The 25,476-nt window shown below is 41.5% G+C and overlaps 1 protein-coding gene across 1 annotated transcript; it reads right to left on the bottom strand.

The window, feature by feature from the left end:
• Positions 1 to 248: 248 nt before the first annotated feature.
• LOC140717364 (methylosome protein WDR77-like) lies at positions 249 to 25,340 on the bottom strand. The gene is made up of 10 exons (XM_073030878.1): positions 24,910 to 25,340; positions 21,979 to 22,164; positions 17,409 to 17,550; positions 15,365 to 15,414; positions 12,603 to 12,673; positions 8,433 to 8,487; positions 5,968 to 6,039; positions 1,960 to 2,071; positions 1,011 to 1,079; positions 249 to 915 (listed from the first exon to the last, which is right to left on the bottom strand). Exons 1-10 carry the CDS (start codon positions 24,974 to 24,976, stop codon positions 774 to 776), a joined length of 966 nt encoding a protein of 321 aa, XP_072886979.1. The 5' UTR covers positions 24,977 to 25,340; the 3' UTR covers positions 249 to 773.
• Between the last annotated feature and the right edge of the window lie 136 nt (positions 25,341 to 25,476).

Below are 25,476 nucleotides of genomic sequence, written 5' to 3'. Positions count from 1 at the left end.
TATTGAACATATAAACTGCCTCAGCCCCAGGACTCTGCTCAGCACATACAAGACTTTTAAGAAAGAATGATTTCTAAAAGTAGAGAGAGAGGGGAGACTAATTAAATGGATCCATGTGCCATTACATCAAACATATGAATTTAATATTATTGCAGCTCTTTTGTATGGGTGTCTGTAAAATCAGACGTTCATTACCCCAGGACAGCCTCTGCATAAAACAATGGAGAAAAAAAACTGACAAATACATGTTTTAATAAATGTCCCTTTAATCCTTTTCTTGCTTGTTCTGAATGATGTGACACAGACAGAGGAACCACAGGATTCCAGCAGCTCTAGTCCACCAACGTATTTCTTAAGCCACAGAATCAGGAACACCACAAATCCTCTTGGCTTCCTATTTCTCAACCGTGACAATTTCATCAAACGTTTTCCCATTTCTATAACACTCTGCCCAGCTACCAAAGATAAAACATTTGGGTAACTTACTAATACACTGTCACACAGAGCAAACACAGTTTTGGAACTTGATGGGGGGGGAGGGGGAGTGGTGCAGAATATGGTGGGAGGTCAGTTAACTTTCCAAATCAGAAACTTGGAGCGTTGAGAATTATTTATTGCTCTTGTCACCTCCTCCTGCTTTCTCTAACGTTGGTTTGATGCTCAGGCGTGGCTACATGTGATTGCTTCTCAGCTCAAGGCAGTTTCAAACTTGTAGCATGGTTATAGAAATAGTAGAAAATAAAGCTTCTAGGCATTAGATTGCCACTCGTTCCTCACGCTGTGTCTATTTCTTTGTCTAAACTGATGGTGTGATGTAGAACTTGATGATCCCAGCCAGCTGTGCTCAGTAGATTGGAATTGAGGGGCGACCAGGATACACTACGAACAAAGTCCTTATGTGATTTGTTCCTAAACCTAGAAACAATTTGAAATAAATGGATCAATTTTGATGATTAATGAGCAACCAGTTAAAGCAACAGATTTCTGCACAGATTCATCAAGTCACTTACACTTCCGAGAGGTTTGCGTCAACAACGGCCAGAGTACAATCCTCACTGACCGAAGCCAAAAGCGGAGAGCTGTAAAGTCAAGAGATGAAACATCACTCACTCTCAAAGTGTTTCCACTTCACATCTCACTTAGACATTTACTGGAGACTACCTATTTAACATTTGCTGTAAAGATCTCCTTATGGAACAATCAATTTGGTAGGCTAAACTACCAAATGATTAGATTTGGTACATCACTAAAGAATCTAGCAAATTTTTACACATCTACCATGGAGAGCAAAAGACCTAAAACATGGGAGCAGAATTAGGTCATTCGACCCATCGAGTTTGCTTAGCATTCCATCATGGCCGATTTATTATCCTTCTCAACCCCATTCTCCTGCCTTCTACCTGTAACCTTTGACGGCCTTATTAATCAAGAACCTATCAGCCTTTGCTTTAAATATATCCAAGGACTTGGCCACCACAGCTGACTGTGGCAATGAAATCCACACAGTTAACATCCTCTAGCTAAATAAATTCCTCCTTACCTCTCTTCTAAAGGGAAGTCCTTATATTCTGAGGCTGTGCCTTCTAGTCCTAGACTATCCCACTATTGGAAACATCCTCTCCATGTCCACTCTATTTAAGTCTTTCAATATTCAATAGTTAAACTGGTTTAGGCCAGAACCGGAAACTAAAGGAAAGTAAGTTACTGTCACCATTTTTTGCATAACCAAATTTGATTAAAATGTGTGCTTTCTGATCTTTTTAAGGAGTACCTCACAATAGTGATATCTCAAAGATCAGTAATTTCCATGATGAGTAAGATCAAAACACTCAGATTTTACAATAAGGATTGTTAGAATCCAAATATACCAATATCTCCAGCCTATCTTGCACCAACACAAAGGAACAAGTACAGGTGCTGTAATGTTCATCTTATGAGTTACTGTATCAGGGTAACCACCTGTGTGAGGAATACTGTAGGCCAGACACAGTCCGCGAATGCACCTCAGAGCGCTGAATGGAATCCACCCGATTCTGTAAGGTTTTCACACCCACAAATCCATTTTCAGTCCCTGTTAAACACAACATTGATTTAGAATAAGTAACTATAGAATTGTTTACAACTAGTTCTCATTCAGATCTACAAGAGGAAAATTATTACATCACTTGAAGGTTAAATACTCTAAACCCATGGAATAACCCAAACTTTATTTTGCTTTTAGTTAAAATAGATGAGGATTTTATTGTGTTACGAAGGATGAACAGACCTGATGGACAACGGGGTGAAAAGTTAACCATTCCCCTCCCCCTTTGAGAATCACGAACCATTACTGTTGTTATGCTGCTCATGAGAGAGATGAAAAGAAAACATGCAAGGACATTTGCTACAGATAAGAGGGGGAGAGAGACTTGTTGATTTACTATATTATGACTTCTGCGAGGGTTATTTATCTTCTACCATTTTGCTCATTAACATTCCTCAGTGGACTGCCGGAGTGGGCTGGTTTGATGGACATAGTCATTCAAAATTGATTTGATAGCTGAGACCCCGTGAGTAGGGATAAAAGTCAGATCTGGAGAGACACCCTTCAGACGCATCAGGAGACACTGATTGAGTGTTGGAACCCACAAGAAAGGTGGGGGCTTTGAGGACTGAACCAGGAGATTGGTCAGTAAAGCTCACAGTGTTAAAGCAGGGCCGGTGGAGACTTGTGTGTGTGTCCACTCATGCTAGAGTGACGAGTCCACCACGGAAGAACGGTCTAGCTGGACGACAGAGGGGTCATAATTGAATGACCACAAAGATATGACGGATTAAGAAAGCAAAGGAAGGTTTGGCTGCAGTAGCTGTTACATCTCGCTCTCGCTCTTTCTCCAACGATTACAATACAACAACCATAACTACATCAGCACTCATGAACTTAACTGAACTTTATACTTTTCTATGACAATTTATTTACCCCTAGACATCGATAGAGCTTGTTTATTTTTGATTATTATTATTCCTCCTACACTTTTAGGTTTATTACTGCTAACTTGTTTTATATGTATATTTGCATTATTGATATGGTTTTTGCTTATTTTTACTAATAAACACTTTTGAAAATAGTACCACCAGACTCCAACGGATTCTTCTTTCTCTGCTGGTTAGACACCCAGTTACGGGGTACGTAACAATTGAAATAGTATATGAGGTGCAGACCAGCTCATTAACTGAGGGGGCAATGCTTTTTATATGAATTAATGGCATAGCACACCTGAGAGGGTACATGCCCTATTCCTATTTCTGTTTCTTATGTTCTATAATAATTATGTATAAATGCCACAGCAGTGTAGTAGTTAGTGTTGCTATTACAGCTCAGGACGTTCTAGAGTTCAACTCCAGTGCAATCTGTAAGGAGTTTGTATGAGTGTGTGGGTTTCCTCCCACAGTCCAAAGACGTAGCAGCTAGTAGGTTAATCCGTCATTGTAAATTGTTTTGTGTTAAACAGGTGGGCTGCTGGGTGGTGCGGCTTCTTGGGCTACAAGGGTCTGTTCAGCACTGTATCTCTAAATAAATAACTAATTATTTTGGGTTCAAAATGCTGCCTGAAGTATTAATGTGGTGGAAGGGATTCTATGACCGCAGATTAACATTTGTGCAACATAAAATCTGTGTTTCAATACATTATGAAAATAACAGTCAGAGTGCTAAGTCTGAGAGGCTGACAGAAGTAATAGAAACAAAGACATCTCTGAACTGATTCTACAACCTACAGATTTGTTTTCAGTGAGTCTCTATAACTCATTTTCCTAGCATTATATTTTATTACTTTATTTTATTTATTTAGAGATACAGCATGGAACAAACAGGCCCTTTCGGCCCCAACATGCTGTACCACCCAGCAGCCCACCTATTATTCCTAGCCTAATTGCAGGACAATTTGCAACGACCAATTAACCCACTAAATGGTTAAACCACTAATCTTTGGGCTGTGGTAAAGATCACCTGATGGAACCCAAGTGTTCACGGAGAGTAATGTACAAACCCTACAGATGGCATCGGAATTGAACTCTGAACTCTGACACCCTGAGCTGGAATATCGTCACACTAACCACTACTCTAACATTTGTGTAGTTTGTCTTCTTTTGCACATTGGTTTTTGTCAGTCTTCGTGTATAGCTTTTCATAAATTCTATTGTATTTTTTTTCTCTCTAATTGCCTGCAAGAAGATGAATCTCAATGTAGTAGATAGAGGCATACACACACAATGGTTTCTGTCTTTTTCCCCCTTCCTTTTCAATACTGATGAAGGGTCTTGACCCAAAAATTCAACTTTATTCCTCTCCATAGATGCTGCCTGACTTGCTGAGTTCCTCCAGCATTTTGTGGATGTTACTCTGGATTTCCAGCATCTGCAGAATCCCCTATGTATATGGTAACTATACTTTGATAATAAATTTACTTTGAACTTTGAAAGGTGTCTTAATACCATGAGTTCAAATTCAGATTCATTTATCACACATAATGAAACTCAGTGAAATGCACTGTGTTAACTACCAACACAACGTAAGGATGGATGCTCACTGGTCAGCAGGGACTTGGTGGACTAAGTGGCCTGTTTCTATGCAATGTGTCTCTATGACTATAACCTGCACTGTATTTATCATGGTTAAGTTACTGAACAACTATACAGAGCCCTAGAGTTCAAACTTCACTTCTCAACAGTTTGTTAAATCCAATGTTTTAATCAGCAATGTACTCACAAAACCACTGGATTGTACTAAACACCCAAAGTTCTTCAGAGAAGGTGAAGTGTAGTAGTTAGCACAATGCTTTACAGTAACAGCGACCTGGGTTCAATTCCTGCTGCTGTTTGTAAGGAGTTTGTACCTTCTCCCCGTGACTGTGTGGGTTTCCTCCCACAGTCCAAATATGTACCAGTTGGTAAGTTAACTGGTCATTGTAAATTGTCCATGATTAAGACTAGGGTTAAATCGGGGTTGCTGGGCGGTGTGACCTGAAGGTCCAGAAGAGCTTATTCCACACTGTATCTCAATAAATAAATAAAATACACGGACTGGCCCAACATGAGTATGGACAAACATCAAGAGCAAGGGAACGCCAGTTTCCAAGGAGTTTATGGGACTAAAACCCACCAATGTACTTGACTCTTCCAAACCATCTGAAGTGACGTAACAAATACCTACTTCAGTAACGAGTGGTTAATATACACGGACTCTACCGGAGACAAACAAATGGCTAAAACAAATAGTGAACTCACTCTCAGAATCACAAATAGTTTCAACTGATGATTCAGTCCTTCTCACTTATGCATTGAGAATGAATTTAATAGTACCAAAATAACAAAAATAGGAATGAAAATTAAAATACGTGTTTAAATGAATATTCATATACTTCAAAAAAATTATTAAAGTACATCTACTACCTTGAAATTAATTTTCTTGCAGGCATTCACAGCAGAACAGCGAAATACAATTGAATCAATGAAAAATCTACAGACAGACACTGACAAGCAACTAATGAGCAAATAAAATCAGAATCAGGTTTATAATCACCGACATATGTATTGAAATAATTATATGTAAATAATAAATAAATAATGCTGAGAACATGAGTTGTAAAGTCCTTGAAAGTGAGAGTATAGGCTGTGGAATCAGTTCACAGTTGAGGTGAGTGAGGTTATCCACACTGGTTCAGGAGCCTGATGATTGTAGGAAGATAACTGTGTGGTGTGGGACCGAAGGCTTCTGTCCCTCCTACCTGTTGGCAGCACTCCTTATAGATATGCTCAATGGTTGGGATGGGTAAAAAATAAATTTCAGAGTTTATGATCACTGTGATTGGTTTACCAATACATCACTTCCATTAAACCTCCAACGTGCTGCCTCCTCCTGATTAACTCAGGGCTTACATGAATAAGGTTGAAAAATAAACACAAACTAATGATGTGGAATCACCTTACCAAAGGCAAAGACTTTTTCGTTCTGTGGATGCCATGTAACAGTGGTTGGACAGCATTGTGATAATCCCGTGTCTGAAACCAGATACAATGCTCAGTAAAACAATGTTTGAATAGTTAAGACTTACATTTCAACAAATGGGTTGAAATTATGCAACCTGCTCCTTGTCAGGATATCAGAACTTTTCACTCATTTAATAACCAAGCTTGTCAAGGACTAATCAAATCTTCCATCTTTCACCTTTACCCTGTACCAAAGATATTTGGTCTTTTCTTTGAGATTCTGTAAATCCAAGTTCCAAATGCATCAGGGTCCATATAATTCTGATTCTATAATTCCCTCAGTCCCCAACTGTGGAAAGTAGTACATATGTTAACCAGGTGGATGTATGGCGTGTCCAGGGAGGGGTTGTAGCTCTGGTGGTGGTGTCTATTCTTGTCATGTCCATACTGGGGCAGCTCACTCAACAGTTCGCTGATGACACGGCCATAGTGGGGTGTGTCAGGAATGGACAGGAGGAGGAGTATAGGAAACTGATACAGGACTTTGTGATATGGTGCAACTCAAACTACCTGCGTCTCAATATCACCAAGACCAAGGAGATGGTGGTGGACTTTAGGAGATCTAGGCCTCATATGGAGCCAGTGATCATTAATGGAGAATGTGTGGAGCAGGTTAAGACCTACAAGTATCTGGGAGTACAGTTAGACGAGAAGCTAGACTGGACTGCCAACACAGATGCCTTGTGCAGGAAGGCACAGAGTCGAATGTACTTCCTAAGAAGGTTGGCGTCATTCAATGTCTGTAGTGAGATGCTGAAGATGTTCTATAGGTCAGTTGTGGAGAGCGCCCTCTTCTTTGTGGTGGTGTGTTGGGGAGGAAGCATTAAGAAGAGGGACGCCTCACGTCTTAATAAGCTGGTAAGGAAGGCGGGCTCTGTCGTGGGCAAAGTACTGGAGAGTTTAACATCGGTAGCTGAGCGAAGGGCGCTGAGTAGGCTACGGTCAATTATGGATAACTCTGAACATCCTCTACATAGCACCATCCAGAGACAGAGAAGCAGTTTCAGCGACAGGTTACTATCGATGCAATGCTCCTCAGACAGGATGAAGAGGTCAATACTCCCCAATGCCATTAGGCTTTACAATTCTACCGCCAGGACTTAAGAACTTTTTAAAGCTATTATTAATGCTTTTTGAGATGGTGATTTAGATGCATATCATATTTTTTTTACTGAGTTAAGTATTGTATGTAATTAGTTTTGCAACAACAAGTGTATGGGACATTGGAAAAAAGTTGAATTTCCCCATGGGGATGAATAAAGTATCTATCTATCTATCTATCTATCTATTTGGCCTCATTGGACACTCAGATCTCACCTGTAGCTTCAAGTACCTGTTTGCGTGCGAGAACAGTCACACTCCAGTACTCTGCTTCAACAGGTGGGCTAAACCAGTTGAAGGTAGCCAATGAGCCTCATAACCCAGTGAGATGGAGAGATGCCTGTCCTAGCATGCAAAGACAACTCCAGTGCACTGGGCACGAGATCAACAGTGAGATCCAATAGCCAGGAAGACAGTTTTGTAATGCTTCATGGAGAGGGAAGGGCATGAGAAGACCATAAGATACTCAAACTTCTGTCACCTTCCCTGTCTAATTCCCTAACAGGAGCTCCAGAATTACACACTCTTTCGTTGAGACTTCTATGTACTGATTAAGGAAACTTTCCTGAACACACTTGACAAACTCTTTCTCATCTAGCCCTTTTACAGAATGGGGCTCCCAGTCAATATGATTGCCTACTATCACAACCTTATGCTCTTCCTACATCTGGCCTCACTAACATACAGTATGGGTCGCAATCCTGAGAACAGAACCTTGGAGGTACTGTCCTTTTACTTAGCACCCAACTCCCTAAACTCACTTTGCAGGTTTCATCACCCATCCTACCCATGTCATTGGTACTGATGTGGACCATGACCTCTGGCTGCTCACTCTTGAGAATTCTGTGGACTCGATTGAGATGTCTCTGACCATGGCATCCGAGGGGGATCAAACTATCAAAGAATCTCACTGTCGTCCACAGAACCTCCTTGCTGTTACCCTAACCAACAAATCCCTTATCACTACAGCTCGCCTCTTCTTCCCCCTTTCCTTGTAAACCACAGAGCCAGACTCAGAGACCTGTTTGCTCTGGCTTCTCCCTGGTAGGTCTTCTGTTGTTCTTGGATACGATGGACAACCACCATTAACCAAATGATAGGCAATATTTTCTTAACACTTGTGTTAAAAGTCTCAAGGGAAACACTGGAAGACAGGAATCAAGTCTTTGAATGTACACCTAGATAATATAATACTATCCGTCCTTTATACATTATGAACTAATATGAAATGCACACAGAAAGCTTGAGATTGAGATTATTATTGACCAAGCACAGACATCACAAAATGGAGGCGAGGTACACACCGATCCGCAAAGCAGGTTTGGAATTTCTTCTGTCCCATAGTAAAAGTCTCCTGTCCTGAAAAAGGAAAGTCGATTGAGAAAGAGGGATAGCTTTACTTAAAGCATTTGCTAAGTTATCAATTACAGGTGGTCCCCATTTTTCAAATATTCACTTTATGACAGCTCGCTGTTACAAAAGACCTACATTAGTACCTGTTTTCGCTAACCAAAGAGGATTTTCGCATTTACAAAAAAAAAGACGCCCGCTTTATACATGTTTTTACCCCAAGAAAGACTACAATGACCATGAAGCCTTGTGCGGGCAGTTGTGTGAGCATGCGAATACATGCCGATTTTTTTTCACTAAATCGGTTTTGGCTAAATCTTTCTGATTCTGATAAGTGAAACTACACTGTACATACAATATTTCTACTTTATATAGGCTGTATATTTATCATATCATTCCTGCTTTTACTGTATGTTCGTGTTATTTTAGGCTTTATGTGTTATTTAGTAGGTTATTTTTTTGGGTCTGGGAACACTCAAAAATTTTCCCATATAAATTAATGGTAATTGCTTCTTCGCTTTACGACATTTCGGCTTACTAATGATTTCATAAGAACACTCTACCTTCAGATAGCGGGGGAAACCTGTATTTCGCCAATCAACATTGACCTACTGAAGGATCCAGATCTACCCCTCTAATGATACTGTATAGGGTGTGCATTAGATATGTAAACTAAAAGTAACACAATTTTATATATCATTTATTGTACCAACCATAGCTTCAAGCACTAAGAAAGAATAAACTTCTAACAAACGTTATTGATAACTTCAGGAGCCATATATTCTGTGCTGTGAGTTTATTATGTGCATTAAGGTAACTAATCACACCAGTGGGGATATGGTAGAAGCAAAGGGGACAAGTTACATATTCATGTTTATTTTGTGGCAGTTTGTAGCTTGGGACCACGGAGATTATATCTTTGCTGACCGCTGGGATAATGCTCAATAATGCCTAATTGTATGTTTGCTAATTATTAATAAAAGATCGAAATAGGGAATTCAACTCTTTGGAGCAGTGGGCTTGTCACACAAGTATAGCAGCTCCACCTGGGGTCACAGAGGGGTAACACTGTTGTTCTGTTTGATTTGGATCAAATGCTGCTACAATAACTTTGTTTTATTATAGAACATATCATATGGATTTCATATCAAATCTCTTTATAAATAATCAAGATCCAGTATGTACACTGAAACCTAATGGTAAATCAGAAAATAGTAAGTTTATATTATCAATCACATCACAAGAGCATTACACACACTTCATTATGACTATTAACTCTCAAAACATGACACCAGACACCAAAACATTAATTATAATTTCCATCAACAAAAATTATGATTCATTGTCAACTCATGTTGAAATTTTCATGCTAACAATTCAAGCTGAGATGAGACAGCAAATGTTGGAATCTACAGCAATACACAATCTGCTGGAGGGATGCAGCGGGTTGAGCAGCGAACGTTGAGGGAGAGGGGATGGTCAATCATCCAGGTTTCTGATGCAGGGCTTCAACCCGAAGCGTCAACAATTCCTTTCCTCCCAGAGATGCTGCACGACCTGCTGATTCCTCCAGCAGATTGTTCATCAATTCAAATGGACAGGCTTTACGTAAAGAAGTGAGATTTCAGGAAGCTATAAAAAGCTATAATGTTTGTCAAAATGTTTTCTCTTTAAAAGGAATACTTTATTTTAGGGGGAAAAAAAGCAGCCGGTTTAACTCTCAGAACATCACAGCATACATGTGCTAATCTTTTAGTTGACCCCTTAAGATTTAACCTACTCAATCTAACCCTCCCCTCCTATACAGCCCTCTGCTTTTCTATCATCCAGTACCTAAGAGGTTCTTAAAAACACCCAGTATATCTGCTTACAGATATTCACTCCTGCCCAACACCCCCCCCCCCCAGAAGTTTTAATGTTTTATTGTTTTACAACATTGAATCACTGGATTTAACTTGATTTTTTTTGACACTGATCAACAGAAAAGTTCTTTTGTGTCAAAGTGAAAACAGATCTCTACAAGTGATCTGAATTAGTGACAAATATAAAACACAAAATAATTGATTGCATTAGTATTCACCCCCTTTAATATGACACACCAAATCATTCCTGGTGCAGCCAATTGGTTTTAGAAGTCACATAATTACATTGGAGATCTGTGTGCAGTCAAGATGCTTCAATTGATTATAGTAAAAATACACCTACATCCGGAAGTTCTAACTGCTGGTGAGTCAGTATCCTGTCAAAAACTACATCATGAAGACAAAAGCAACTCCGTAAAAAGGTTACTGAAAAGCACAAGTCAGGAGATGGATACAACATCCCTTGAAGTACAGTTAATACAATCATCAAGAAACGGAAAGAATATGGCACAGCAGTAAATCTACTTAGAGCAGGCTGTCCTCAAAAACTGAGTGACTGTGCAAGGAGGGGACTAGTGAGGGAAGCCACCAGGAGACCCATGATAACTCTGAGAGTTACAAGCTTCAGTGGCTGAGATGGGAGAGGCCGAACATACAACAACAATTTGCCTGGGTGCTTCACCAGTAGCAGCTTTATGAGAGTGACAAACAGAAAGCCACTTGAAAAAGACTATCATGAAATCTTAGCTAGAGTTTACAGAAGGTATGTGGGAGACCCTGAAATCAGCTGGAAGAAGGTTCTATGGTCTGATGAAACAAACATTGAGCTTCTTGGTCATCATTCTAGACGATATGTTTGGCAGAATCAAACACACCATCCCTACCGTGAAGCATGGTGGTGGCTGCACCACGCTGTGGGGATGCTTCACTGCAGCAGGCCCTGGAAGGCTTGTGAAGGAAGAAGGTAAAATCAATGCAGCAAAATACAGAGAAATCCTGGAGGAAAACCTGATGCAGTCTACAAGAGAACTGCGACTTAGGAGAATATTTGTTTTCCAGCAAGACAATGACCCCAAGCATAAAACCAAAGCTACACAGGAATGGCTTAAAAACAACAAAGTTAAAGTCCTGGAGTAGCCAAGTCAGAGTCCAGACTTCAATACAATTGAGAATTTGTGGCTGGACTTGAAAAGAGATGTTCACTCACAGTCCCCATGTAATCTAACAGAGATCTATCCACACAGACTCACGGCTGTAATTGCTGCCAAAGGTGCATCTAGTAAATACTGACTTGCAGGGGGTGAGTAATTTTGCAATCACTTTGTGTTTAATAATTGTAATAAACTTCAACCAATTTGTAGAAATTTGTTTTCATTTTGATACGAAAAGAGTCTTTTCTGTTGATCAGTGTCAAAAGAGTCAAATTAAATCCACTGTGATTTAATGTTGTAAAACAATAAAACATGAAAACTTCCAAGGGGTTAAATACTTTTTATAGGCACTGTATATCACCACCACTGGCAGGCTGTTCCAGGCACCCACCACTCTTGGTGTAAAAAAAACTACCTCTGACAACCCCTTATACTTTCCTCCAATCACCTTAAAATTTGAGGGAAATATGGGGGGGGGGGGTCAGAGGCAAAAGGTAATTTATTGCCTCAATATAACCATTGTTAAACTCGATACACTTGCACTTATATAGAAACGTAGGTGGAAATTTGGAGCAATTATTTAACATCTTAATTTGACTCTATTTATAAATGTTTCTTAAATGTAATTGGCCATTACTGGGGAGAACCAAATCAAAGCTAAGTTACTGACATCAACCAGGATCAACCAATCCCTGCCAAAAAGAGAGGAGATGGCAGTGTAAGTATTGTATATCTTCAAAAACCAAAAAAATGTCAAAACCAATTTTACTTTACAATATTTAAATAACCAACTTAACATCTTGACCATGACTGCATACTTTATGCATTCAGTTACTGCCATATGATTGGCTGTTTAGATATTTGTGTCAATGAGCAACTGTACGTTGAGTGCAATTCTATTCAGTATAGCTGTGGAAAGAAAGATCAAACTCTGATTGTTTACACCTGTAAGCATAGAGCAGAAGCTCAGAGCACAGAGTTTGTTGTGGATTTAAATAAAATTCTACTTCTGTTGTGTTATGAAAGAAATCTGTATTAATTATGTACCATGCACTGTAAGGGAACATTTCTGCATAAACACAGATTGATTTTATAGTTAATGAGTAAATACCTGAGCACATGACAGGAAGAGATTCACATTACCGGGGCAAGCAGCCACACACATCACAGAACCTGAATGAGCTGCAATTACAAAACAGCCAATGAGTTAATTACAGACCAAAGCAGATCATTGTCAATAATACTAAATATAGTTGCTTTTGCTCACAATCTGATCATGTAAAAACCTTTGCTCAAACTAACTTTTCTCTTTTCCTTTATAACTATTTTTCACAAACTTACATCTAAGTTTGAATTCCCTCTCCCCACCTTATGAAAGTACTCCGTTATAGTCATAGAGCATTACAGCCCAGAAATAGGCCCTTCGGCCCATCTAGTCCATGTCCAACTACTATTCTGCCTAGTCCCAGCAACCTTCACCTGGACTGCAGCCCTCCAACCTTCTCACCCAGGTACTTCCCTTACATATTGAAAATGAACCAGCATCTACCGCTTCCACTGGCAGCTCATCCAAAACTGTCATCACCATCTGACTGAAGAAATCCCTCCCCATGTTCTCTTAAATATTTCAACTTTCACCCTTAACCTTAACCTATGACTGCATAGTAAAGGAATGATCCCAGGAATGAAAGGAATAATGCATGTGGAGGGTTTGATGGCTCTAGGCCTTTACTTACTGACATTTAGGAGAATGAGGGGAGATCCTATAGAATATTGAGAGGCCTAGAGAGAGTGGATGTGGAGAGGATGCTTCTTGTAGTGGGGAGTCTAGCACCAAAGGGCACAGTATGGAAGGGCATGCCTGGAGAACAGAAATGATGAGGAATCTCTTTAGCCAGAGACTGGTGAATTTGGAATTCAGTGCCTGAGGCCAAGTCATCAGGTATACTTAAAGCAGAGGACGGTAGGTCCTTAATTAGTAAGGGTGTCAAAGGTCATCGGGAGGAGGCAAGAGAACTGAGTTGAGAGAGGTAATACATCAGCCATGATGGAATGATTGAGTAGACTCGATGGGCCAAAAGGGCTAAGTCTGCTCCTATGTCTTAAGGTTTCATAAAAGGACCAAGGCCTGCAGTTAAAAGAAACCACAGCTGTCATTTAGGCAATGAATAATATATTGTGTACAACATGGTAAAGCACCAGTGAGCAATGTCACTTTAGACAATTGGTACAAGTGAGAACAGTGACTGTAGCTGATAGATACTCCAGTCAACAACTGGTTACAAAGCCTTCAGAAGTGATTAATGTACTACATAACTCGTTGTTTATAACCAAGACAAACATTAAAAAATTGCACATCTCTACAACCCAGCATCACTTAACGATGGAAAGCATTTCCACTGTGAGGAAATTTATGCTCAATGTGTTACTGTTACAGTAAACTGTAAACTTTTTTGCATGGTTTATACCAGCTGATTGAGCCTCTGTACTGTGTGAAGTTAACAGCTTCCAACTCTTCTCTCTCTCAGGGAGATCACTTTAGTTCACATATACCCCCAATCTCGCTTCAAAGAATAACCACACCCTACCACTCAATGCAGCACTAATCTTTTTGAAATCAGGAACTGAAATAGAAACATAAATGGTTGAAAACACTCAGGAGGTTACTCTTCATCGTGGTAATAAAAACAAAGTCAACACTTTGGGGTAAAAGCTCCCAGTTCTGATGACCAATGACAAGGTTTTTAGGGCCTGAAACATCAACTCTGTTTCTTTCTCCACAGACACTGTATGACATACTCTTCCATGAATTTCCTGTCTGTATTTCAGATACAGTGGATTCCAGTTCACGGGGATACATCAGGACCAGTATATTTTGGCCCAATTCAGTGGCTGCCCCATTTAAATGAAGTAGCATGGAAATAATTTAAAACATAAAAAAGACAAACTACTTTTTACCTAAGTAACAAATTATGCATTTAAATGAAATACAGAACAAATTAACTGCTACAGTACTATAAATCTGTGTACTGCATTAGTTCCTAAGTTATCAACAAAGGAATTCATCCAGTGTATGACATGTTACCTTCAATGTAATGGAAATATGCCCTTCCAAATGAACAAGATGTGAATTCTTTTAAGAATTAATTTTAATCTAACTGGAAATCAAAAGCAACAATAAAAATGTTATTGGTTTTAGACCCTGCCTGATTTTTTTCCCAAAATTCTCCATGTTCTTTTGGCTGACTGTAAATGAAAACATAATCAGCACAGATAATGGAATGGCTTCATTGCCTTCCTGCACCTTGGCAAGGGTGTGAATTTTTTTTAAAAAAGTCGTAATAAAAAACAAAATTGTCAAAAACTGCCTTTTGAATCGGTGTTTATTGGCCCAAATGGAAGATAAACACAGGCAAATGAGGCGATTTAAAATTTGTTCACTCTAAGCATGGTGTAGTGTCTAACGGCAACACAACTGCATGTGACTGATGCTAGTGAGCAATGTTTGGCAATAGTATCCTGTCCCAATTAAGTGGCATAATGCCCCAAATAAACAAAGGGAATTCTGGTTATTTTCTCGATTGGTTTTTGTTCTTTAAGAGTTGTCCCAAATAAGCCACTGTCCCAATTAACTGGAATCTACCGTATTTGATCATATACAAGATCTAAGAAACTGCAGATGTTAGAAGTCTTATGATAATTATGTACAACAATGTTTCTGGCATCTCAAATTAATATTCATAATTGGTAACAAAATAGCTCCCATCATAGAAATGTCAGCAAGCACTGTATTCAAATTAAACGCACGGTTGAACAAGGTTAGGACTGCTCGAGAATGACAGACCAGTTCAGCTCATACCCATTACTGCTCACCTTGGTAAGATTTCAGCACCGTCTTCTGTTCTAGGTCCCAAACCTTCACGCTAATAAATCAAAGTGCCTGGTTATTACAAGTTAAGCTAAATTTAGGTAATTCAGACTGTTTTCAGCATTTAATCATAGCCCTAGTCCAATGTTCATGGTTACACAGTGGAGATTTCACATGACTTGTTATCATTTATGATCTTTGATATACCATATTAAACATTCATTTTCTGACTTCTTAATGCACATGTTTTATTATTACAGGGATATGCACAGAGTGGGAGGGGTAGACAAGTACATTATAGTCATGAATGCATATGTAAGAGTTTGTTCTATAAGGCCCTGCAAAAGCAGTTACTTTAAATCACACCACATGCTTGGCTATTATGTGTGCAGTCTGATTTCTCTTACGTAATCAAGGATCAACTTTATTCGCCATATACATTTACAAACTTGGGTTGTTTTTCCTGGAGCGGCAAAGGTTAAGGGGAGATCAGATAGAAGTTTATAAGATTATGAGAGGCACAGAGAGAGTAGACAGGGAATATCTTTTTCCCAGGGTTGAAATGTCTAATACCAGAGGGCATGTATTTAAGATGAGAGGGAGTAATTCAAAGGAGCTGTGAGGGGCAATTTTTTTTTGCACCAAGTGGTAGGTGTCCACAAAGTGGTGGATGCCTGGAATGCGCTACTTAGGGTGGTATAGATAAAAACATTATAGACTTTAAGAGGTGTTTAGATAGACACATGAATGTGTGGAAAATTTAAGGATATGGATTTTGTGAAGGTAGAAGGGATTAGTTTAGTGGGCCATTTGATTACTAATTTAATTAATTTGGCACAACATTGTGGACCAACGGGCCTGTTCTTATGCTCTATGTTCTATTTATTAGGAATTTGCTGTCGTGTGTTGGTCAGGGTGCAACATGAAACAAAAAAAAAACATTCAACAATCATAAAGAATAATATACAAATTTTAAAATGGAATGATACCTACATCACTCCTCCAAAAACAAATACAGATAACTCTTATGGATGAAACACGTCTTAAATAAAAGCTAGAAATAAACAGTAACTACTACTTCCATTTACATAGCGCCTTAAAGTGAGAAATGTCATATGGTGCTTTACAGTAGAATTATCAAATAAGGGAGAAAATGCTTAGACATAGGAAGAAATTAATGCAGGTGATGAGAAACTTGAATAAAGGAGGAAGCTCTATAGAGCAAGTTATAGGAGGAAAGCAGAGTGAGCACTGTGGTCGGCGTGGACTCATTTGGCCAAGGTACTTGTACCCAGGCTGTATTGCTCTGTGACTGAGAGGCGGAGGGGAAAAGACAGAATGTCAGGGGTGGATGGAAGCTTTGATTATGCTGGCTGCTTTACTAAGGCAGAATCTAAATCAGGTTTAATATCACTGGCATAGGTCGTGAAATGTGTTGCTTTGTGGAAGCAGCACTTTGTAATACGTAAGAACTATAAATTACAATAAAGAATTATATAAATTAAGTAAGTAGTGCAAAAAGAAAGCAAAACAAGTAAAAAAGTGAGGTAGCGTACATGGGTTCATTGTCCATTCAAAAATCCGACGGCAGAAGGAAGCTGTTCCTGAAATATTGCATTTAGGTCTTCAGGCTCCTGTCCCCGCTCCCCAATGGTAATAATGAGAAAAGGGCTTGTCCTGGATGATGGGGGTCCTTAGCAAGAAATAAAGGGAAGGGAGGCTGGTTTCTGTGACGTGTTGAGCTTATCCATGATCTCTGCCTTTTGGAATATACTTTCTAAAATTACTCTAATTCAATCAAACTGGGGCAGTAGAACAGAGAGCTCAGAGCCTGAAATGAAATGATTAAATATGGAGGAAAGTAAGAGATCAGACTGCAGAAACACACATTCTCAGGTTGTAGTGTCAAGAAAGAGCTCAGGATGAGTGAATATAGCACACACAGGCATTCATTATTCACTAAGTGTGACAATGATGGGTGACTAGGTCAGCAGGAAACAGACCGAGGAAAGCAAGGCTAGATGATTCAAGAAGGGTGATATTACAAACCTGCAATCGAGACTGCTGCTGACCGCTTGTGTTTCACCTGCGAGCACGCTCACTTTTGTAACGACATCATCATGCTCGTATTTACAGAACTTGCTCACCATCTGTTCTTCACTTTCTGCCACCTCCCACAGCTCCACTGCACCTGCACAGCAAGTAAAACCATTCGCAAAGAGTTACATTAACATGAGGACTGGGTTAATGTTATGTCTGAAGTGCACCCTGTGATAACTGGAAGTGGCCTCCTTTGTCAAACTGAACAATGTCTAGTCAGTATGAAACAAAATCACTTAAGCTTGTTATAACCCTGGTCTGACTGAATTGTAATCATTATGGACCATATGTTCCAAACTGCAGAGTTCTCGACACAACTCAGCACATCGTGGAAACCAGCCTCTCTCTACAGACCCTGCCTTTATTTCTCACTGCCTCTGTAAAGCAGCCAGTATATTTAAAGACGTCACCCACCCCGCCCATTCTCTCTTCCCCCTCTATGTCTATATTTCTCGCTGCCAGCATATTCAAACTTCATCCACCCATCTGGCAGAAGATACAAAAGCTTGAAAGCACAACCCACCAGGCTCAAGGACAGTTTCTATCGGGCTATTATAAGTCTCTTGAGCAGACCTCTTGAATGATAAAAATGAATTCTGGACTCACAATCTACCTTGTTATGATCTTGCACTTTGTTTCTTTGCACTGAACTTTCCCTGTACTGTTACACTTTATTCTGCATTTTGAAATTGTTTACCTTGTTTAACCTCACAACTCTGTAATGATTTGATCTTTACAAAACAGTATGCAAGACAAGTTTTCCATTGGGAGATAATGTACTTTGGCACGTTAAACCAGCACGGGCCTTCCAAAGGAAATAATAGGGCCCTAGGAAGTGTTGGTGCAGAGAGATGTAGAGGTAGTTACATAGCTCCCTGAAAGAACCTGATGTTTGGATGATTTAAGCGCCGGGCTAGATCGATAAGGTCTGGAGGTAAGGGACAGGCTGGTTCAGCTCCCTGCTCTGTAATATTTACTCAGCTCTGCTGTGAGGTGGGGGCTTCGTGTCTGTGGACAGACTCTCTTTCATGAACCTCAGTTCTGAAGGCTATTTGCTTGTTTTGATTGTTTGCATGATTTGTGCCTTTTTCCCTCTGCACATTAGGCATTTGACAGTCTTCTATCCTAATGGGTTCTTTTGGGTTTCTTTGTTTTGTGGCTACCTGTAAGGAGACAAGCCCCAAGGCTGTATAATGGATACATACTTCAACAAGAAATGCACTTTGAACGTCGAATGTAGTCAGGGGTAGATAGGGTTGCGAAGACAGCATTTGGCTTGCTGGCTTTCATCAGTCAGGGTAGTTTTTGAGCATACTGTTGGGATGTCAAGTTATAGTGGTGAGACTGCACTTGGAATAGAGTGTGCAGTGTTGATTGCCAAGGTACAGGAAGGATGTCATTAACCTGGAAAGGGAATAGAAAAGATCCATGAGGATGTTACCAGAACTGGAGGGCTTGAGTCATAAGGGGGGACTGGATAGAATGAACTGTTTCTGCTTGACTGAAGGCTACTGAGGGGTGACCTTACATGGGTTTATAAAATCATGATGGGCAATGAATGCCACAGTGTTTTCCCATGGTGGAGGAGTCTAAGAGCAGAGGGCACAGGTTTAAGATGACAGAGGAATGACTTAAAAGGGATGTAGGGGGTAGGTTACTGAGGATGGTGGGTATATGGAATGTGCTACTGGGTGAGATGATAGGAGGTAGGTGTGACTATACTTATAAGACATTTTATGGGTGCATGGAGGAGGAAGGTTTAGAGCAGGGGTTCCCAACCTGGGGTCTGCAGACCCCGCGGTTAATGGTAGGAGTCCATGGCACAAAAAAGTTGAGAACCCCTGGTTTAGAGGGATAAGATCTAAATGCTGAGAAAAAGGAGTACTGCAGACAACCATCCACAGATGAGTCAGGCTGAAGGACCTGCTTTCTGTTCTCTATAAATATGACTCCATTATTTACATTTTCTTTTTTTTTTTACAGATTTCTATAGCTTCCATAAACTGCTAACTTACACTAAAGTGTTCAAAACTACAAGACCATAAAATATAGGAGCAGATCTAGGGCAGATTGAGGCTGCTTCACCATTCTATCATGGCTGATTCATTATCCCATTCTCCTACCCTCTCTCTGTAACTTTTGATGCCCTTATATAGAGCCTGTAAAAAATATTCACCCCCTCCCCTTGGAAGTTTTATTGTTTTACAACATTGAATCACAGTGGATTTAATTTGGCTTTTTTGACACTGATCAACAGAAAGACACTTCCGTGTCAAAGTTAACACAGAACTCAACAAAGTGGTCTAAATTAATTACAAATATAAAACACAGAAGAATTGATTGCGTAAGTATTCACCTCCTTCAAGTCAGCATTTAGTAGATGCACCTTTAGCAGCAATTACAGCCTTGAGTCTTTGTGGATAGGTCTCTATCAACTTTGTACATCCGGGCACTGCAATTTTTCCCTGTTGTTCTTTATAAAACTGCTCAAGCTCTGTCAGATTGCAAGTGAACAGCCCTTTTCTCCCCAGCCACAAGTTGGATTGAGGTCTGGATTCTGACTTGGCCACTCCAGGACATTAACTTTGCTGTTATAAAGCCATTCCTGTGTAACTTTGGCTTTATGCTTGGGGTCATTGTCTTGCTGGAAAACAAATCTTCTCCCAAGTTGCAGTCCTCTTGCAGACTGCATCAGGTTTTCTTCCAGGATTTCCCTGTATTTTGCTGCATTCATTTTGCCCTCTACCTTCACAAGCCTTCCAGGGCCTGCTGCAGTGAAGCATCCTCACAGCATAATGCCTCACCACCGTACTTCACAGTCGGGATGGTATGTTTTTAACGATGTGCTGTGCTTGGCTTACGCCAAGAAGCTCAATTTTGGTTTCATCAGACCGTAGAACCTTCTTCCAGCTGACTTCAGTGTCTCCTACATGGCTTCTGGCAAACTCCAGCTAAGATTTCATGTGAGTTTTTTTTCAACAGTGGCTTTCTTTTTGCAACTCCCCCATAAAAGTCAAGTCAAGTTTATTGTCATTTTGACCACAGACTGCTGGTACAGTACACAGTAAAAACGAAACATTCCACCAGGATCCTGGTGCTACACAAAACACTAGACTATGTGAGACAGCATAAGGCTACACTAGACTACAGACCTGCCCAAAACAGTGCAGGGCAGTAGAAGACAACAGGCACAGTGGAAGACAAATTACAATATAGTAATAAATTATGTAGATGTCGGTCTAGACTCTGAGTATTGAGGAGTCTGATGGTCTGGGGGAAGAAACTGCTGCACAATCTGGTTGTGAGAGCCCGAATGCTTCGGTACCTTTTGCCAGATGGCAGGAGGGAGAAGAATTTGTGTGAGGGGCGCATGGGGTCCTTCACAATGCTGTTAAGCTTTGCTGGTGCAGCGTGGGGTGTAAATGTCTGTAGGGAAGAGAGACCCCGATGATCTTCTCAGCTGAACTATCTGCTGCAGGGTCTTGTGGTCCTAAAGCTGCAACTGATGAAGCACCCAGGCAACAGTTAGTGTTATGTGCAGTCTCTCCCATCTCAGCACTGGAGTCTGCTATTCTCCAGAGTCGTCATGGGTCTCCTGGTGGCCTCTCTCACTAGTCCCCTTCTTGCACACTCACTCAATTTTTGAGGACGGCCGGCTGTAGACAGATTTACCGCTGTGCCATATTTTTTCCATTTCTTGATGATTGATCTAACTGTACTCCAAGGGATATTCAGTGACTTGGAAATTTTCTTGCATCCATCTCCTGACTTGTGCTTTTCAATAAGCTTTTTGTGGAGTTCCTTGGAGTGTTCTTTTGTCTTCATGGTCTAGTGTTTGCCAGGATACTGACTCACCAGCAACTGGACCTTCCAGATACAGGTGTATCTTTTACTACAATCAATTTTTTACTACAATCTTTTACTACACCTTGAATGCACAGAGGTCTCCAAAAAACAGATCTGCATGTGACTAACTACGTGACTTCTAAAGCCAATTGGCTGCACTAGGGATGATTTGGTGTGTCATATTAAAGGGGCTGAATACGAATGCTATCAATTATTTTGTGTTTTATATTTGTCACTAATTCAGATCACTTTGTAGAAATCTGTTTTCACTTTGACACGAAAGGCTTTTTCTGTCGATCGGTGTCAAAAAAAGCCAAATTAAATCCACTGTGATGCAATGTTGCAAAACAACAGAACATCCGGGGGGCGGTGAATACTTTTTATAGGCACTGTTGTCGTACTCTTTAGAAGTACACTTCATTACACAGTTCCTGAAATGAGGTAATATACATCGTTCACACCATTGCCGAGCAAAATAAGTTATTTATAAGTTTAAGGGATGTCTATTTCAGTATTCTTTTGTGATTTAATTAAAGCTTGAAAGGTAATAAATACCACAACAAAGATCAGAGAAATAGGATAACTCTGAAAAGCGCCAGATAAAAATTTCCCACTAAAACCAAACAATCCCATTATTTCTAACACTGAGTGAAATATTAACACCGATCCTTACCTAAATCAGATGCAACCAGAACTTCTCTGCCAGTAACCCAACATGCATCCACCACGCCAGCTGGGGTTTGCATGCCCACCGTGCAGGACTTTTCATTCGGAGCTTTAAATGGGTCCTTGAACAACCAGACAGAACCTAACCAACTGCGCCCAGATAACGTTGATGCTCCAAGTAACAGAGCTCCATCTGTAACCACAAGCAGACAAAGCAACTCAATTATATTTTGGAATTAAGACAGATGAGTCAATCACTATGCAACACACAAGCCAGTGAGGAGATAATATTAAGCACTGAAAACATTAAGATGCACACCTTAAAAAAAAGAGAATAAGATTTAGTGTACAATGTTTAAGCACTAGAAGTGTCTCAGCCTAAAACACTGACTGTTTTGTCTTCATAAATGCTGAGTTCCTCCAGCATTTTTGTGTGTTGCTCAAGATTTCCAGCATCTGTAGGATACTTTGTGATAAGAAAATATGACAACAAACTGACCCACGGTCTGGTGAAAAAAGGTGTTGGGGATTGGAAAGGGTTCAAAGAAGGCTCACAACATTGATTCCAAGACTGAAAACCTTATCACATGAGGAGTGCCTGAGGCCCTGGGCCTCTACCCACTTGAATTCAGAATGAGTGGGGGAATCCCACTGAAACCTACTGCACGTGGAAAGGCCTCGACAGAGTGAATGTGGAGAGGATGTTTCCTATAGTGGGGGAGACACAGCCTCAGAATAGAGGGACCTCTATCTAGAATGGAGATGAGGTGGAATTTCTTTAGCAAGAGACTGGTGAATCTGTGGAACTCCTTGCCACAGGCAGCTGTGGAGGCCAGGTCACTGGGTATATTTAAGGCAGAAGTTGATAGATTCTTGATTAGTCAGGGCATGAAGGGATACAGGGGGAAGGCAGAAGATTGAGGCTGAGCGGGAACTGGATCATCCATGATGTAATGATGGAGTAGTCTCCATGGACTAAATGGCCTATTTCTGCTCCCATATCCTTATGCTGCAATAGTCACAGCAATAGATTTATATGGGAAAGGACAGGCAGAGACTCAGGGACAGCATAAACAAGACAATGGCATGCCCACAGCTCTTCAGAGATTGTCTGCCTGGCATCAGTGGTTGCATAAACAGGACATGATACGCACCAGCTGCTCCCTTGGCTTTACGTGACCCTGAGCGGGAGCTAAGCAAGTGCTACACCTTGCCCAAGGATGACCCACAGGCTAGCAGAGGGAGGGAGTGTTTTACACCTTTCGTAGAGATGCATCTCCACCCTTTGGTGTCAAAATGGTTGCTGTGACACGTTTAGTGTGGTAGTGTAGTGGGTAGTGCTTGTCACTCTCACTTTCAGCTTCCACCGCTGGCTAGCAGTCTTGCAAAAAGGAGAGCTGAATGTTTGAGTCTCTTGCTGCCAGTACATAGACTCTCCAACTGCAAGCCTTGTGTGGTGCCTCCTTGCAGGTGACACACGGAAACTGAACTCAGGTTGAACTACGGAGGACAGGGTGGAGGTCTGGCACCTGCAGGTGTAGCGCACAGGCCCACGGATGTGTGGACACATCCTGGCACTCATGAACCAGATCCCCAGCTATGGGTAAGTAGCCCCACCACCTTGTGGGCAGCCTCAGGAGAGACAAAGGCTACAGGAGTAAACCCAGACAGCAAATACAGAGTGGAGAGGCTGGACGTCATTGAACATCCTTCTGGCAGCTCCTGCAGCCAAATGTATCACTTCATAAGCTTTCTTTTGGACCACACTGGTGAGGCCAAGAGGGGGATCTTGACATCTGGGCATTTCAGGACCTCCATACTTTCCACCCAGGCTTGTGATATTGATATTCATCATCCATTGTCCTTTGAGACAGACAGACACCAACCACACCTGCACCCTGTCATTTGGCTTTTATGTACATTGATAAATAAATCAGAATCTAAACACTGTTGTGAGCTTGTCTATACTGTAATCATCCATGTAAAAGCAATCAGTGATAGACAACAAATACTGGTGATGCTGAATCTCATTAATTAAATACAACTTCTGAAACCTATATACAATGTATTCCCGTTAATTAAACCATCGGTCAACTGAGTCAGCCACTTCCTTGGCACAACTCTTAAAGAACAAAAACTAATCGAGATAACAGCCGATGACTACTTGTGCTTATTTGGGATACTATGCCATCTAATAGGGTCAGAATGATTCTGGGAATGTACTGGTAAACCTACGAGGAGCCTTTAATGGCAGAGTACTGGAGTTTAAAACAATGAGGGGATATCAAAGTAAAACCCATTGAATTTTGAAAGGCTTAGATAGAGAGGATGTGGAGAAATGTTTTCTATTGTAGGGGGAGAGGGCACAGCTTCAGTATAGAGGGACATCCTTTTAGAACAGAGATGAGGAGGAATTTCTTAGCCAGAGGGTGATTATATAGAACTCATTGCCACAGACGGTTGTGGAAGCCAATTCGTTGGGTATATTTAAAACGAATGTTCTTGATTAGGCAGGGCATCAAAGCTTAGGGGAGAAGGCAGGAGAATGGTGTTGAGAAGGATAATAAATCAGTCATGATAGAATAAACTCAATGGACCGAATGGCCTAATTCTGCGTCTATGTCTTATGCACATTGTCGAACAGTTTCTAACAAGTGTTAGCCGCATGCACTGTGCGGCCGTTAGACAATACACGGTGCTTACAGCGAAGTTTTTATAACAGAGCGAGTTGCATGTGCTAATGTTCCAAAAGAAATGGTGATTTTTGTCTCTGATTGTTGGCGAGCAATAAGCGCTAACACAACCCACAACTGTTTTGTTCACTGCGACTTCAACCATTCAGGCTTAGAGAAGCCAGAAAGATTCGGCGGGTGAAAATGAAACGATTTCACCACTTCAGGTACACCCCCCACCCATCCCTCGGCCCCGATCCGCTCACCAGCCCGGTACTGCACGGTTTCCAGTTCCCGCTCCATGCGGCCCGCTGCTGCGAACCGGTTCTCCATTCCCCGCCGCCGCCACTACTCTCGCCTGACCCCGGCCGCTCTCGCGAGAAGCCCCACGAGCTGCCGGCCGGCCGCGCGCCCAGCCTCAGTCCGCCCCGCAAGCTCCCGGCCAGCCGCGCGCCCAGCCTCAGTCCGCCCCGCAAGCTCCCGGCCAGCCGCGCGCCCAGCCTCAGTCCGCCCCGCAAGTTCCCAGCCAGCCGCGCGCCCAGCCTCCGTCCGCCCCGCAAGCTCCCGGCCAGCCGCGCGCCCAGCCTCAGTCCGCCCCGCAAGCTCCCGGCCAGCCGCGCGCCCAGCCTCAGTCCGCCCCGCAAGTTCCCAGCCAGCCGCGCGCCCAGCCTCAGTCCGCCCCGCAAGCTCCCGGCCAGCCGCGCGCCCAGCCTCAGTCCGCCCCGCAAGCTCCCGGCCAGCCGCGCGCCCAGCCTCAGTCCGCCCCGCAAGCTCCCGGCCAGCCGCGCGCCCAGCCTCAGTCCGCCCCGCAAGCTCCCAGCCAGCCGCGCGCC

Source organism: Hemitrygon akajei, chromosome 27 (genome assembly GCF_048418815.1).
Source record: "Hemitrygon akajei chromosome 27, sHemAka1.3, whole genome shotgun sequence".
Taxonomy (NCBI): Eukaryota; Metazoa; Chordata; class Chondrichthyes; order Myliobatiformes; family Dasyatidae; genus Hemitrygon; species Hemitrygon akajei.
The sequence above is the reverse complement of the archived record's forward strand: the minus strand, read 5'-3'. Positions and strand labels throughout refer to the sequence as shown.

What these genes read in the sequence shown, in the direction of transcription:
- LOC140717364 (XM_073030878.1), bottom strand. Translation starts at nt 24,976, where the DNA reads ATGGAGAACCGGTTCGCAGCAGCGGGCCGCATGGAGCGGGAACTGGAA. An exon ending in AACCGTGCAGTACCGGGCTG is followed by an intron (nt 22,165 to 24,909) that starts GTGAGCGGATCG and finishes TTGTGGTTACAG; the next exon opens with ATGGAGCTCTGTTACTTGGA. An exon ending in CGAAAAAGTCTTTGCCTTTG is followed by an intron (nt 2,072 to 5,967) that starts GTAAGGTGATTC and finishes TGTGTTTAACAG; the next exon opens with GGACTGAAAATGGATTTGTG.